Here is a 15,189-nt window from a genome sequence, read left to right as displayed (position 1 = left end):
GAAAGCTGTCTTCCACTTATCCCCTTCCCTAATTCTCACTCGGTAATAAGCCTCCCTTAGGTCCAGTTTAGTGAAGATTTTCCCATGTGCAAGGTGGGCTAACATGCCCTTCATCAGGGGGAGGAAATACATATTTTTCATGCTAACAGCATTTAATCTTTTAAAATCCACACATAATCTCAAAGATCCATCTTTCTTGAACAGCACTGGGGCAGCTACCCATGATTTGGCTGGCTCGATAAAACCCCTAGTTAGATTTTTGTCTATGTACTCCCTTAGTTCATTTATCTCACTGGGGGCCATGGAATACATTTCGGGTTTTGGGAGTTTAGCCCCTGACAGTATTTCAATTGCATAGTTGGTAGTTTGGTAAGGGGGAGTACGTTGCATTCCTCCTCACTGAAAACCTCTGCTAAGTACTAGTATTCCGTGGGGATGAGGTGGACCCCTGTCACTCAATCTGTGGTGGCTTTCAATGGCTCAGTTAGCACTTCCCTCTCCTTTGTGCTTCTAATCCTCATTATTTGACTAACCTTGGGGGATGGAAGGGGCCCTGTTGCTAGTCTCAATGTCCTCACTTCATTCTCCCATTAAATGGTAGGTTGCCACTTATCAAGCCATGCTAATCCCAGAATTATAGTCTCAGTCATTTTTTGAATCACCACAAAATGGATGATATCCCTAGGCTGTCCCATCTCCAAGCACACTGGTTGGGTTAAGTGAGTTGCAGGGGAGCCTCCCATCAAAGACCCATCGGCCTGCTTGAATTTCATGTCTATGGGCAATAGTTTGGCCTGGATTCCCAATTTCAGCACAGTTGGGAGACTGATCAGACACCTTGTACAGCCTGAGTTTATTATGATATTTAAGTCTGTCTGGACCTCAATCTTTGCACTATACATTTGGCGGCAATAGCGAAGGGTGGGATGGCTTGAGGGAGAAGGGAAGGAGAAGGGTTTGATCTTGACATGCCCAATTTGATTTCCCTCGTCCCCTCTGTGGGGGCCTTTTTGGCTTGATGGTAGTGGCAGGCGTGTTCCTGGTTGAGGGGTAGGAGCCAGGCATTTGGCAGCCCGTTGACCCTTCTGGCCATACCTGAAGCACTTGATGGGAGCTCTGGCAGGTGCTTGGGGGGCGCTGGTTGCGGGAGCAGCCGATGGTCATTGTCAAAACAGGTGTCTACTTTTTCCTTTCCTCCTCTCTGGAAGCGAAGAGATTCCCTAAACAAGCTCTCTGTTTATGTGCTACTTTTCTGAGCAGCACAGCAAATCCCTAAAAAGTTTCAACTACAAATTAAGCTCAGCTGTGCTACCTTGATTGGAATTCTCAGGTTGTTTACAGCTATTGCCTGAAATTGACAAGACCCTAATCAGTTTTATATTGAAGACTTTTGTTTGCTTCCTAACTAGCTTCCTGTTGAAAGAGCTGGCACTTGCGCATTCCTTTCTATGTGTATTCTGTACTTTTTTAGTCCCTTGTTATCCTTTCCTTGCCAATGAATGTAAATATAAATATAAATTGCTAATTACCTCAACACTGGAGTGAGCATTGCATGGGGTGGGGGACTGGAGAATAAGGTTTATTTGTTTTTTTGACTTCCGGTTTGCCGACGCGGTTGCTATGGATGCTTGGAGGACGGCTCTCGTCTTCCATGGCCAGTTTTGCATCGCTGGGGGGGTTGCCCTGGAGAGGCGAGCAGCAGGTGGGGCTTTCGCAGAAACGCAGGAGAGTGGCAACTCTTTCATTAGTGCCTGCATTCCCTTCAACTGGCAGACAACATGGCCGATCACTAGGCTGCAGACAGCCGAAGTGACACTTAACCATCAGGCAACATTAAAGCACCATGGAAGAGACTGGGTAATTTTTATTTTTTATTTTTTATTTTTTTATTTTAATCCCATTTATATCCCGCTCTTCTTCGAAGACTCAGGGCGGCTTACAATCTAAGCACAAATCAAATATGCTTAGCAATAGCCTTCATTCTATGTATATGCCTGCTTATTAGGGCTTTCGCCCCCCCAAGCGGCATTATTACAAAGTCAGCTTATTGCCCCCAACAATCTGGGTCCTCATTTTACCTACCTCGGAAGGATGGAAGGATGAGTCAACCTTGAGCCTGGTGGGATGCGAACCTGCAATAATTGCAGGCAGCTGGTGTTACTTAAGGAGGCATTAGCCCACTGCTCCACCAAGGCTCTACCTCTCTTAAATTCCAACTTTTTTTCCACCTAAGTAAGCTGCTAAAGTACTTTTCCTCCCTGTGGAGAGGGAAGGGGAATTTTAGCCCTTCCTCCAGAAACAGCAGTGATTGAATATACAGGGGAAATTTTTAAAAAAATGTTGAAAAAATAATTGGATCCCAACTAAAACTTGTGGATTAAAAGCTTTTGATTATCTACTTTTTACTTTCTATTTTTATTTGAAAATTTCGCTTTTCCCTCCTAAAACAGAAGAAATAATTGAAAGGAATTTCCTAAACAGGGGGGACATCTTGTGGCTAAACCTGAAATTGCAATCTGTTAATTTTAAAGATTTAGGGACGCGGTGGCTCAGTGGGTTAGGACACTGAGCTTGTCGATCAGAAGGTCGGCAGTTTGGCGGGTCGAATCCCGAGTGCCGCGTAACAGAGTGAGCGCCTGTTACTCGTCCCAGCTTCTGCCAACCTAGCAGTTTGAAAGCACGTAAAAATGCAAGTAGAAAAATAGGGACCACTACGGTGGGAAGGTAACAGCGTTCCGTGCGCCTTTGGCGTCCAGTCATGCCGGCCACATGACCACGGAGACGTCCTCGGACAAGCGCTGGCTCTTCGGCTTTGAAACGGAGATGAGCACCGGCCCCTAGAGTCGGAAACGACTAGCACACATGTGCGGGGGAACCTTTACCTTTACCTTTACCTTTTTAATTTTAAAGAAAAGAGACCTGGCTGACACTTTAGAAAACAAGAGTAACCTTGTACATCTGCTGTGAGAGTCTTAGCTGTTTCTAATTCACTGAGGGGGAAAAAGAACTATAAAAGTTTTCAACTTAACTCATTACTATGGAAGACCAGGAACAGACTTTTACTATTGAAGAAATGCAAAAACAAATTTCTGCTGCGATGAAACTAACTTGCCAAACTTACCAATTCCTTCTTACAGCCGGTGATGAAATAAAAGCTTTTGGGGGGGAAACTAGAAAGCGTCTTAGATAAGCAAACCCAAACTTTGACTGCAACTAATAAACTATCTGTACAGAATACAACAGAAAAAAAAGAACAATCAAATATTTTGACAGAAGATTTAACTGCCCAACAAGTACAGATAAGAAAAAACTTGGAAAAAAATATTACAAAAGGGAAAAACCTGCTACATAAACCAGAAGGAATTCGAAGATCAAAATGAGAAACAGATGGAAGAAAAGATAAACAGTCTAGGACAACTACGTCAAGAGGAAAAAATAATGAGATTTGGTAGTTCTGCCAGATGCCTCAACCCTCCAAAAATGGACATTGGATGGTCACCTCAATATGATACAATAATACAAGAATTCTTTGATGATCCTGAAGCAATGACACAGAAAATGACATGGCAAAGGAAAAAAAGCCAGAATAAGACTGAAGAAGAATGGAGTGTAGACATATCTAAGAGGCCTAAAATAGAATATATCTAAGTAGATAGGACCCGTACTTTGAATATGAAATATTGTTATAATGTGAAGATAAAGAAAAATGTTGGCTAACTAAAACCTAGATGTATGAATATCAATAGTTAAATTGAAATATTGAGTTGTTTATAAAGGTTAAATGAAGGTGATTAAGACATATATATGTTAAGAGTGATGTAACGTAATCAATACTTTTGGATGTAGTGATAAGAATAAAATTATAAGGCTAAATATGAGAGAGAGGACATAAAGAACAAGAGAGGATGTACTAAATGCTGAAATGGGAGAAATTTTGGAAATTATAATGAAAATAAGAATATAGTGTACTACTAATCTGTTGATATGGAAATGAGATAGATAAGATGTATATCTGGAACACTAGGTGTTGGGGAGAATTGTGACAAAGGGAAGTGGGGTCATTCAGAAATTTGGAAATGATAAATATTAAACATTTAACTTAAATATTAATGCAAAATTAAAGCCAGGAAAATTTATAAGGTTATTGCTGGTCTAAAGATGGAATGTCAAAATAAATAAAATATATAAAATTATTGATAAATTACTAAATAGCTGATGGATAAAATAAGAAATATGTTGATTTAGACAAGAGACAATATGTATTACAGGAAAAAAGAGAGGAAATACTGGCTGTAATAGTTGGAGATTTGTAATAACATACATTTGTATGAAATGGAACTATTGTAACCCAGACACCATGTTGCTTTTCAAAGATATAATTGTAATATTGGAAAATTAATAAAAAGTTTTTAAAAAAAGATTTGTTTTTTTATCCAGCTTCCTCATGAGTTGAGTTTTCCCACCATTTGGGCTCACCTATTTGTTTGGGGTCATATCCTTCTGACAGTGTAAAGCAAAGGAAAGATGAAGTAAAATCGTAAGTGCAGTTGCTATCAAATGTTTTTTCACACAGTGTCCCAAGTGCTGATCTGTGGTTTTCACTTAGTGAATGAATTGTTGATCCCAATTGTAACCACTAAATGAGGACTAACTGTATAGCTATAGTATAGTATATGTACCTCCTCGTTGGTGGAATGAATGCAATGTCTACTGACTTTTGAGTTAGACATCCATCTTGCATAGAAGCATGTGAATGTGCCTAAGGTAAAACTAGATTTTGTTTCTTTGAAAATGGACATTTATTACAGGTATTTTTTGAATTATGACAGTTCACGTAGCAACTATTCAAAATTACAAACCCCCCTCAAAAAACTACTTTTGACCCAGTCCCAAAGTTACATATGTTGCGGCACCACAGCAGTCGTTTGCCCTTACGACTGACCACAGAGACACTGCAATATGCCCCATGCTTCCCCTGGATTCCACTTGCTCCTCCTCACCCAATTTCCCATCATTTACTTACTTTTCGAAGATCCCAGAGTTCCAGAACAGACTGACCCACATGGCAGAAAAGCAGAGGTCTTTTACTCAAATGTTGATGAAGCTGTAAGAACTTCAAATCTAAGGAAAACCACTTTGCCAGCATCTGAATAAAAGACTTACCATTTGGTCTTGGCCTGGACAGCACCACAGCAGCCTCTTGCTTGCTGCTGAGTGGCTGGTTAGAATAAGCAGCTTATTGGAGTGTGAAGGCAGCAGTGGCAGCCAATGAATATGGAGCTTGAAGGAAACAACTTTACATTTATTGTCTGCCATGCTGCCCAGTTCCTGTAGAGACCCGTCAGGGCAGGATGGATGGTAGAAAAATGTCAGGGAGCATGATGCAGCATCTCTGCGGTCAATCGTAAGGGCAAATAACTGCTGTGGTGCTGCAATATACATTAATTTCGAGACTAGGTTGTAAATATTTTGAAAGGGGGGAGGTCATAATTTTAAGTGAACTGTCATAACTTGAGGAACTTGAGCAGCCAATCAACTCAGAGCTTGTTTCCTTTGTCTCATTGGACTGAATTGCATGCTCCGTGTTGATTGGCTACTGCTATTGCCTTCACACCCCAATCACTGAAGCTGTTCATTCAAACCAGCCAGCCAGCAGCAAGCAGGAGGCTGCTGCAGTGCTGCCCAGGCCAGGACCAAATGAGGCTTGTAGGGACACTGGCCTCATGGCAGAAAAACAGACATCTTTTATTCAAATGCTGGTAAAGCTGTTTTCCTTAAAACCTCACATCTGAGTAAAAGACGTTTGCTTTTCTGCCACTTGGGTCAGCATATTCTGGAGTTCTGGAGATCTTCGAAAACTAAGGAATCAGAAATGGGTGGGAAGGAGCAAGTTAAATCAGGGAGGCTAGCAAAGCAGGCCCAGGGCTTGTGGAGCCCCAGCGAGGCAAGATGTGGGGGGAAGCAACTATGGGGATCCCAAGGGATTGTAAGTGAGCATGAGGTATCTCAGTGGGTGGGAGGAGGCCTTTGGTGGTCAGAAGCAGTTAGCTTTTTCCAGTACTAGGCCCCACATGGTCTTCCCCACCCTGAGATACTTCACGTGCACTTAACAACATGTTCATTCGATTAACAAAAGCATTGTTAACAAAAGCAGAGAAGGATCACTTTCATTCAACATGATCCAATTAATGAATTCTCTACTACATTCGTAACTCGAGGATTACCTGTAAATGCTGGCAAGAAATGCTATATGTGTCATGGTTATGGTCCATGGTTGGGAACCTATTCTATTATTTTTCCATGTTAATTAACTTTTATTGCTTTTTAATTAATAACAAAAAAGAGAGAAAGGTGCAAAAAGATAATGTTGGTTGTTACCTATAAAGTCCTGCATGGCATGAGTCCAGGCTACTTGAGGAACCTTCTCACCCTTATGGAACAGGCCTGTCCTACCTGTGCCATCAGAGGATCCCATCAGTCAAGGAACTTTGGCTCATGGGGTCCAAGGTCTGCCTTGACCTTGGCCCTTTACAACTTCTTGCCCCCTGAGATGAAATTGGCTCCTCCTACCTGACCTTCCATAACAGGGTGGAGACCTGGCTCTGCCAGATAGCGTGGGCCCTGATAAAGGAGTACCACACTGGTTGAAATTAATAGCAGTTCCCGTCTCTTCTCCCTGTACATTCTGCTCCTTTCATCTCCATCTTGAATGGGATGAAGGGAATTGAAGGGGAACGCATCAAATTTGCAGATGACACCAAACTGTCAGGAGTAGCCAACACCCCAAAAAACAAACTCAGGATCCAAAAAGACGTTGACAAACTTGAACAATGGGCCCTATCCAACAAAATGAGTTTCAATGTGGAAAAAAACAAAGTACTACACTTAGGCAGGAAAAACCAAAGGAACAAATACAGATTGGGCGAGACCTGGCTTGGAGGCAATAACTGTGAGAGGGACCTTGGAGACCTGGTGGACAATCACTTAACTATGAGCCAGCAGTGTGCAGCAGCAACCAAAACAGCTAATACAATCCTGGGTTGTATAAACAGAGGCATAGAATCAAGATCACACGAAGTATTAGTACCACTTTATAAAGCCCTACTAAGATCACACCTTGAATATTGTAGCCAATTTTGGTCACCATACCACAAAAAAGATTTTGAGAGACTGGAAAAAATTCAGAGTAAGATGATCTCAGGCCTGGAGACCAAAATGGACGAAGAACGGCTGCGGAACATCAAACTCATGTCTAAAGAAAAGAAGAAATAGGGGAGACATGATAGCAGTGTTCCAGTATCTGAGGGGCTGCCACAAGGCAGAGGGGTACAAGTCGTTCACCAGAGCACCAAAGGGAAGGACGAGAAACAATGGTTGGAAGCTGATCAAGGAGAGAAGCAACCTGGAATTAAGGAGAAACTTCCTAACTGTGATGACAATCAACCAATGGAACAGCTTACCCCCAGAAATCGTGGGCGCTCCATCACTGGAAGTTTTTAAAAAGAGACTGGACAATCATCTGACTCAGATGGTATAGGTTCTCTGTCAGAATCCATTTATATTTCATTTCTAACTATCTGGTCTGCTTCTCCAGATGAAATATGAGAGGGTGGAAATGATCCTGCTGCGAATGGACTGTTATCCCTTCTCTCCCACGATGGGCTTGGTTGGAGCTTGGCTAATCCACAACTGACCGAATGAACCATGAGATGGGGTTTGCTTGGGAGCACTTTAAAAATATCAATCTGTGGGGGGATTCCTCAGATCCTGTCTATTATGCCTGCTATCTCCTATTAGTAAAAGTTCCTGTTTGGAGAATCTTGTCTCCAAGAGTCCTGCTTTCTTAAGATGTGGGCTGAAGTGGGTTTTGACATTAGACAGGATCTGCATTAAGAGTCAACCTGGAAGGAAGAGCCTTACCGGGGGATTTTGCAAAAAATACAATGTCTAACGAAGAGGCAGGGAAGGAGGGAAGCCCCATGGAAAGGGAGCCTTCCTCCCAACCAAAGTTCTACCAACTATCGGGAGCTGAAGCATCATATTTCTCCGGGGAAGAGGTGGTGGAGACGTGTGACCACAAACCGCTGTGGTCGATGGGTGTTGGAAGGAAAAGCGAGTGGGAAAAGGCATTGAGGAAAGTGACCCTGAGACAGGGCAGCCAGCAACCCGAATGGAAGCAAGAGATGGAGGAATCCTTGCACATCAACGGAGGGGATGGGAGTTATGCACAACATGCAGACTGGATCCCAGAGAAAGCTATCGACCTAATGAAAAAAAACCCTTGGCTCTCTAAGGGAGGAGAAACCTGAGTCCTGTAACCACACCAGTGCCTGGAGCTGCAGCTGGAGAGACAGGAGGGGCATCCGGAACATGTACTGGGGACATACGCTGAAGAGCTACCACCTCAGCAGCCCCCACACCCCACTGACCTGCAAATGGGGATCAGGATGGGGGGCAATATCACCTGCAGCAAAGGCACCAATCCATTCAAAGATCCCTGCCCCTGGAAGCAAAATTCAGGGGGGAGCCGCCATGCTTGCGGTTTTTTCTAACACAAGTTCTCATTTATATGGAAGAATATGTACCGGACATCCCCAGCGACAAAGCCCGCATCTGTATCATGCAATCTGCCCTGGACAGACTGGTTACACATTGGGTGGTGGACCTGCATGACTCCAACAACCCAGAACTCAACGATTTCAACCGGTTCATGTCATCCTTGAGAAGGCAATTCGAGGACCCCCTGGCTGATTGCAAGGCCCATGAGAGAATCAAAATGGTGAGGCAGGGCAGATGGCTGGTGGCTGAATATACACAAGAATTCTGGGCCATTGCCAACAAGCTGAACTGGCCAGAAGATATCCTCCTTAGCTATTTCAAAGATGGGCTAAACTACGACCTGTATGATGCTTGCCTGCCTTGAGGGGACCCACACCACCTCAATGACTGGTACGTCCTGGCAGAAGAGGTGGAGATAGACTTACTGAAGAGGCACTGCCAAGGAAAACTATGGGGCCGCCCACCTCCCAAACAGACGTGCGAGCCAGCGAAACCACTGGCTATGGCTAAGAAATCAACGGGCTGTTTTAAATGTGGGAGAGAGGGCCACCGCGCCACAGAATGCCGCTGTTAGTTGATACAAAGTCAGTGTCTCTGCTTTCATCCAATTTTTCCACATCATCATCTTTGTCTCAAGTTTTAAAGTTGGGTTTCCTCATACAGTCAGTTTGTCATGAGAAAAAATGCTGAATTTTTATTAGACTTTACATTCTCTAACATTCTAATTGATGTAATTGTTTTCAGAGATACTAAAGTTTTAGTATTAAGATTCTAATATAGTCCATCAAACCAAAGGTGCTTTAATGTATAATCCATAGTTCCTCAAATTGGAAAATTAAAGCCAAATATTGCCCTTCATTGTTTAATATTTTACAGTAGGTAAACCTTATGATACAGGTAGTCCTTGAGCTATGACTGTAATACTGCCCTAAGTCATAATGGTTATAAAATGACAACTTTATTTTATTTTGGTGTTTTTATAGCAGTCATTAAGTAAACCAGCATTGCAAAATGAACACCACATTCATTAAGTGAATGCCATGTTCATTAAGTGAACCAATAATTTGTTATGGGCACATTTTTGTTGAAAACTGGTGGTATCTGACAATTTTCCACAAAGCTGTCATAAAAATGTGATCACATGACTATGTTACCAACAGGTGTAAATGTGGCCATATTGTCAAGCATCCAAAATGTAGTCCTGTGAACATTGGGGGTGTATTAGGGTTGACCATTACAACTTCCAATCCAGGTCATAAATTTCACTTTTCAGATCCATTTTTATTTTGAAGCATTGTTAAGTGAATGTAAAAAAACCTAAAAATAATTCTCAGCAGTGTTTTGAGAATGTATTTCTTCACTTATTTTCATGTTATTTCCTTTTCAGGTATTACAACAACTTTATTCTATGTACAGAACACAAGGTTTCAACAGCAAAGTGCTTTTGGCCTAACCCGCTAGCTGAAGGCTTCATCACTGGAATCCATAGACAATTCTTTAAAAACTGTACCTCAGATAAAGTGCATTGGGAAGATCCTCCGGATAAAATTCTGGTTCCTCTGATTTTCATACCAATTCTTCTGACAGTTGCCATGGTTGGTTTAGTGGTATGGTGTAGCAAAAGAAGTGATATTTTGGTATAACTTAGCATTCATCACCATACTGTTATTTGTTTTATTGATAATGGAATAGAAATATGTATGTGTATTGTATATCTACATAGACATTTGTTTATGTGTTTGTGTGTGTGTGCGTGTGTGTGTGCGTATGTACACACATACAGACAGATTCATAAATATAAAGACAATTTTGGCAAGCAATAAAGGGCAACGTTCTTCTGTAGCTACATATATCTATTACAAACATTACTTCTCCAGCAGTACAAACATTATTCTGATAAAAATAATAGTTCATGACCATGACTCTGTAATGAATAGAAACTCAAAACAATATCTGAATGTGCTATATATAATGGAAGCTTTTAAACTCAAGAGTGAATCTCAGCTGTTCAATTATTTTTGGAAACATGATAACTATATATGGACTGCAGATTTGAAATGCATACACATTTACACTGAACAATCATGGGAGGGGCTGTTTTGGAATTAAATGTGAAAATCAAGAATATTTAAGTATGAACTTTGGGACTTAAGTAGACCATACTTGCCAAAGATATATAACATGCATATACATCTGCAGCAAAAGAAAGTGAAACACTATGAATAATGAATGATCAGAGAATTGTCATGATTACATTGGTTCTTTTACAAATTAGTAAACAAGAAACATGTCTCTGAATGTTTGCATCCTGGACTACAGAATGATCTCTTGAAAGGATATAATTTTCTTTTGCAAATCTGCAAAGAGAATGAGTGGAAATTGGTCAACCAGAAATGTATTCAAGTGTCAAAGGAACTGTTTTAGTCATCTCTTTCTGTGTTTTTAAACTGGTAATTTTAAAGATAATTTTCTTTCCTTCTTCCATAGCCTTTTTTTTGCTTCTGATGTCAGATTTCATAGGAAAAAAATAGAAATCATATTAATACTTATAAATTTCAGATTTTGTGTATTGAAATATAATTTGTATGTTAAATGTTTTGAATTTAGCATTCCACACAGACTTGCACATATAAAAAGAAATGACTTTAGTTTAGCAAATATCTTACACTCTTTGAGAAGTTGTACCTCCTGTCAAATGCCCAGGATAAACAATTTATATTCCTATAGAAAACCTCAGATTTGCTAATCAGAAGTTTTCTGTAACATAAAAACATTATATAAGTGTTAACATCTTCAATTAGAAATATTTTATTTTCATACCCTGCATATTTAAATAATACTAGAACAACTTACCAATGATCTGATATTCATTTAAAAAATCCACTATTTTGGGGACCAGGAATTTCAATTGGATGTTATTAATATACCACCTGATTCTTATCTTGGTCATTTATGAGCTGTTTTATTAAAAAAATGACCTGGGGTACAGATCACCTGGCAATCTGTCTTCAGTGGGGTATATATTCTTTTAAAAATTTCTGTCTTAAGAAATTTCCTGTCAATTAGGGGACGTCTTGAATTAAAAAGAAAGAAATTGAGGCAGGGAACCTAATCAAGCTACAGTATTCATCTTATCTAAAAGAACCAAGAAAGCTAGAACTGTACTATAATTTATTTCTTATAAATGCAGGTAGAACCAAACAATATGGCATAAAAATAGGTATGTAAAGGATGTAAATTTACCAGTTGTGATATTATTACATATATAATGTATTATATATCTTATTAAAATCACATCATTTTGATTATTTTGTTAAAATGTTAAAAACCTGAACAAATTTATACTTGTTATAATGCAACATTACATTTAAAAAATCAAAGTGAATTAAAAAATCAAAGTGAATTTTTCATAAAGCATTTCATTTAAATTTTAACTGTTACTAAAGGAAGCAACAGACAAGAACTATGAAGTTTTTAAAAGTGTATCTGATGGATCCATGCATCTAAGACTAATGGTGACCATCGAATATGATATATCTGGCAATAAGGCGTGATTTTGATCAACAAATGTAGGAGTTCATCTTTTCTCCATAGACATTTGCTTAATTATTATGAAACACAGAACGAACATATGCTAGGCTTTTGATCTTATTCTGTGGAGTTTTTAAATTCTTAATGCAGGTATAAATTGCATCATGCTTTTATTTTGCATTATTTTATTCTGTAACTTGTAATTAGCAAAAAAATTACTCATTGACTATTTTAAGAAAGGAAATAGAAAGCTTATATTTGCTCTTCCCATTTTTATTTCTGATTCTTAAAAAAGTGAACATTCAGATTTGGGAAATCCAATCAGTTGCATGGGGAAGAAACCCTGCTAATTTACATTTTTTTTCTCTTTTTTCTGAAGATTTCAATCCATGCAGGATTAAATATGTAGAAAGCAGTCTTGATATAATTTCATGGTTTTCTAAGTTTGTCTTGTGACAAATCCATCTAAAGTGAGAAGGAAAGGCTAGTAATAGTTAATAGTGTTAGGCTAGTAATGGTTATATAGTCTTATTTTCTTAGTTCAAATCATGCAGAATGAAAATTCAGATATAAAATTCTGGCACATAATTTTTAACTTGCCAAATTAGAATAGTTGAACCTGTTATCAACTAGCTGGTAAATCCTCTTAAGTGCAGGTTTACTACTATCTCCTTTTCTAGCTGAAATGGTTATTCTGATATGTTTAACCTTAGACTGCACTTCATTAATTTAAAGCAATTTTGGAAGACAATTTTTTTCTATATACCGAGAAGTTCCACAACCTACATATCCAAACCTCATCTGGTTTGTGGAGTATGTTTCATGAACTAGGAGCTCTGGGTCAGTCTAAGGGACAAATCAGGCTCCCTGATTATTATGAATAAACTATGGATGGAGCTCTCCATAGCCTGTTAGTCATATTTTCATTCATTTGTTGGAGTAGCTAGATGATATGTGGGCTGCTAAGTCAGCCTTCAGTAATATTAAAACTATATTAAAATTATGATACAACAAGATAGTAAATCTGCTTCCCCACACAAATACTTTCATTTGTATGATGATTCTTACTGTTCTCAGTGGAAATGATGATGTGGGCTTCATAATAAATATTTCCACCTAGTTGTGAAAATAATTTGTATTCTTGAGTTAACAAGCTGTTTAAGAAATGTTCAACTGAATCATCCAAGACTTATAATAAAACAGAGATTAGAACAAGTGAATTTTAAAGGATTTTTGTCATTTTAAACCATACTGATAAACTGTATCAAACATTGAATTTACTTCTTCAACAGATATGACTGTCAGACTAGGGATTCTGATTTGCTCCTCTGAATAATGCAGAGCCCCAAGTTCACATGACTTACTCAATGAGCAAGGAGGGGCCTTTGGACTCTGGAATACTTGGCATATATTGTAATAAAATTAAGTGCTTCACAAGACCTATAGGCCATGAGATGTTATGGATATTTGGCCTGGAATAAACAGCAGATGATTGATTTATACATAATTAAAAGAAGAAAAGCCAGAACATACAGCAAACTGGTACAAAATAATATACAGTAGATCCTTTCAGAAAGAATTACTCAATCCATATATATCTGCAAAGCTACAGGTATAATAATATTATATTATATAATAATATCACATATGCATAATGCCTTTCATTTTTCTGGCTATTCTGTAACAGCATATTTTAATAGTTAATATTATTTAGAGATCTTATGTAGAACCTCAACTCCATATAATATTATTATACCTGTAGCTTTGCAGATATATCAACTCCCAATGCAATCCTTATTAAATCAATGTGACACATTATTTTAAATGCATCCAGAATAAAATCTAGCTTCACTGAATTCCATAGAATTTAAATAAATTACATCTAACGACACTTCCTGATTCAAGTGTGTTAACTCTCAATATTAATACCAAAATTACATATAAAAAACAATCCAGAAGTGACCCTCAATCTTTTTTCACATAATTTATTTTGCTTCTGTTTAACATTGTGAGAGGTAAGCATCTGTATAGGCTCTGAACATCTTTCCTTGATCACTCATATTTAATCCATTAATTTGCTTTGAAATATACTTAACCTGGCTTAGCCACCAATGGTTCCCACTGTCTGGACTTTGGGTTTAACACTGAAAAGATAATACTGTGCTAAAAGTTGTGATGACTTCATTGGGTTCAAAAGAATGGGACTAGAAGCAAAACATTGTAATGGGGAATATACCTGTTCTTTGTTCAAGCCAGCATTATGTTCTTACTGAATAATCAGTTCTATTATTTTCACACCATCATCAAGTAACTTATAGCTACTGAGCATGCTCAATCCTTATGGCACTCATTTCAAAGTTTCCCTATATGCCCTCTGATAGTCTCTTGTTCCTTTGTGGGTCTCTTTTGTCAATATTTCTGTCAATGCTATTAGTTAATTCTGTTTGGAAGTGTTGATTTCCATAATAAAAGAATGCTTTGGATGCCCAAAGAAGAGAGATTCTGAAAACACAGGCTCACTGGGTTATCAAACATTGAAACATGTATGTAATGACTACTATGGGAGTCACTATAACAATTGCACAAAACAGCTGCTTTGCAAATGTCTGTATAAGTAAATTATGCATTACTGCTTTGGAAAGAAATCATTTTTTTCTACATGGTCTGGAAAAACCTTGTTTTCTAGAATCCATTATTAAAGTGACTTCCACAATATTAGCTTGTCTGCACTATTTTCTCAAACATTCTAATGGTGTCACAGATTACAATCTAATCATCAATATCATAATCATAATCCTGATTATCAGTACCCATGACAGGAGTTTCTTGTTCAGGTTGAATGAAAAATGTAACCTGTTCCCAAATGCATAAACACATATCCCTAATACAATAAAATGTTTTCAGGATATAACCGTAGACAGAAATTATTGTTCCAGGACCATTGAAAAGCCTCCTGCATGACAACATAAAAGGCCTGACTATACTCAGCCTTGTAGAAGTAGGATAGTAGAAGCTAAGTGTGCTGTCTCTGACATTAGGGTGATGGATAGGCCCCATTTACATAGAGCTGTTGATGTCAATGACAGAAATTGCATCAGC

At 38.7% G+C, this 15,189-nt stretch overlaps 1 protein-coding gene across 2 annotated transcripts in view; it reads left to right on the top strand.

Annotated features, from left to right (window-relative positions):
* RAMP3 (receptor activity modifying protein 3) overlaps positions 1-10,202 on the top strand; it is a gene marked incomplete at its 3' end in the record, with an annotated part of 149,825 nt that extends 139,623 nt beyond the window's left edge. For both annotated transcript variants that reach the window (XM_083378323.1, XM_083378322.1), the window contains one exon: positions 9,947-10,202. In XM_083378323.1, the coding sequence (XP_083234449.1) occupies positions 9,947-10,202 (256 nt within the window). The remainder of the gene's footprint in view (positions 1-9,946) is intronic.
* Positions 10,203-15,189: the final 4,987 nt, after the last annotated feature.

The sequence above is a fragment of the Vipera ursinii genome, assembly GCF_947247035.1.
Source record: "Vipera ursinii genome assembly, chromosome: Z".
NCBI lineage: Eukaryota > Metazoa > Chordata > Lepidosauria > Squamata > Viperidae > Vipera > Vipera ursinii.
This window is presented reverse-complemented; position numbering and strand designations above follow the sequence as displayed.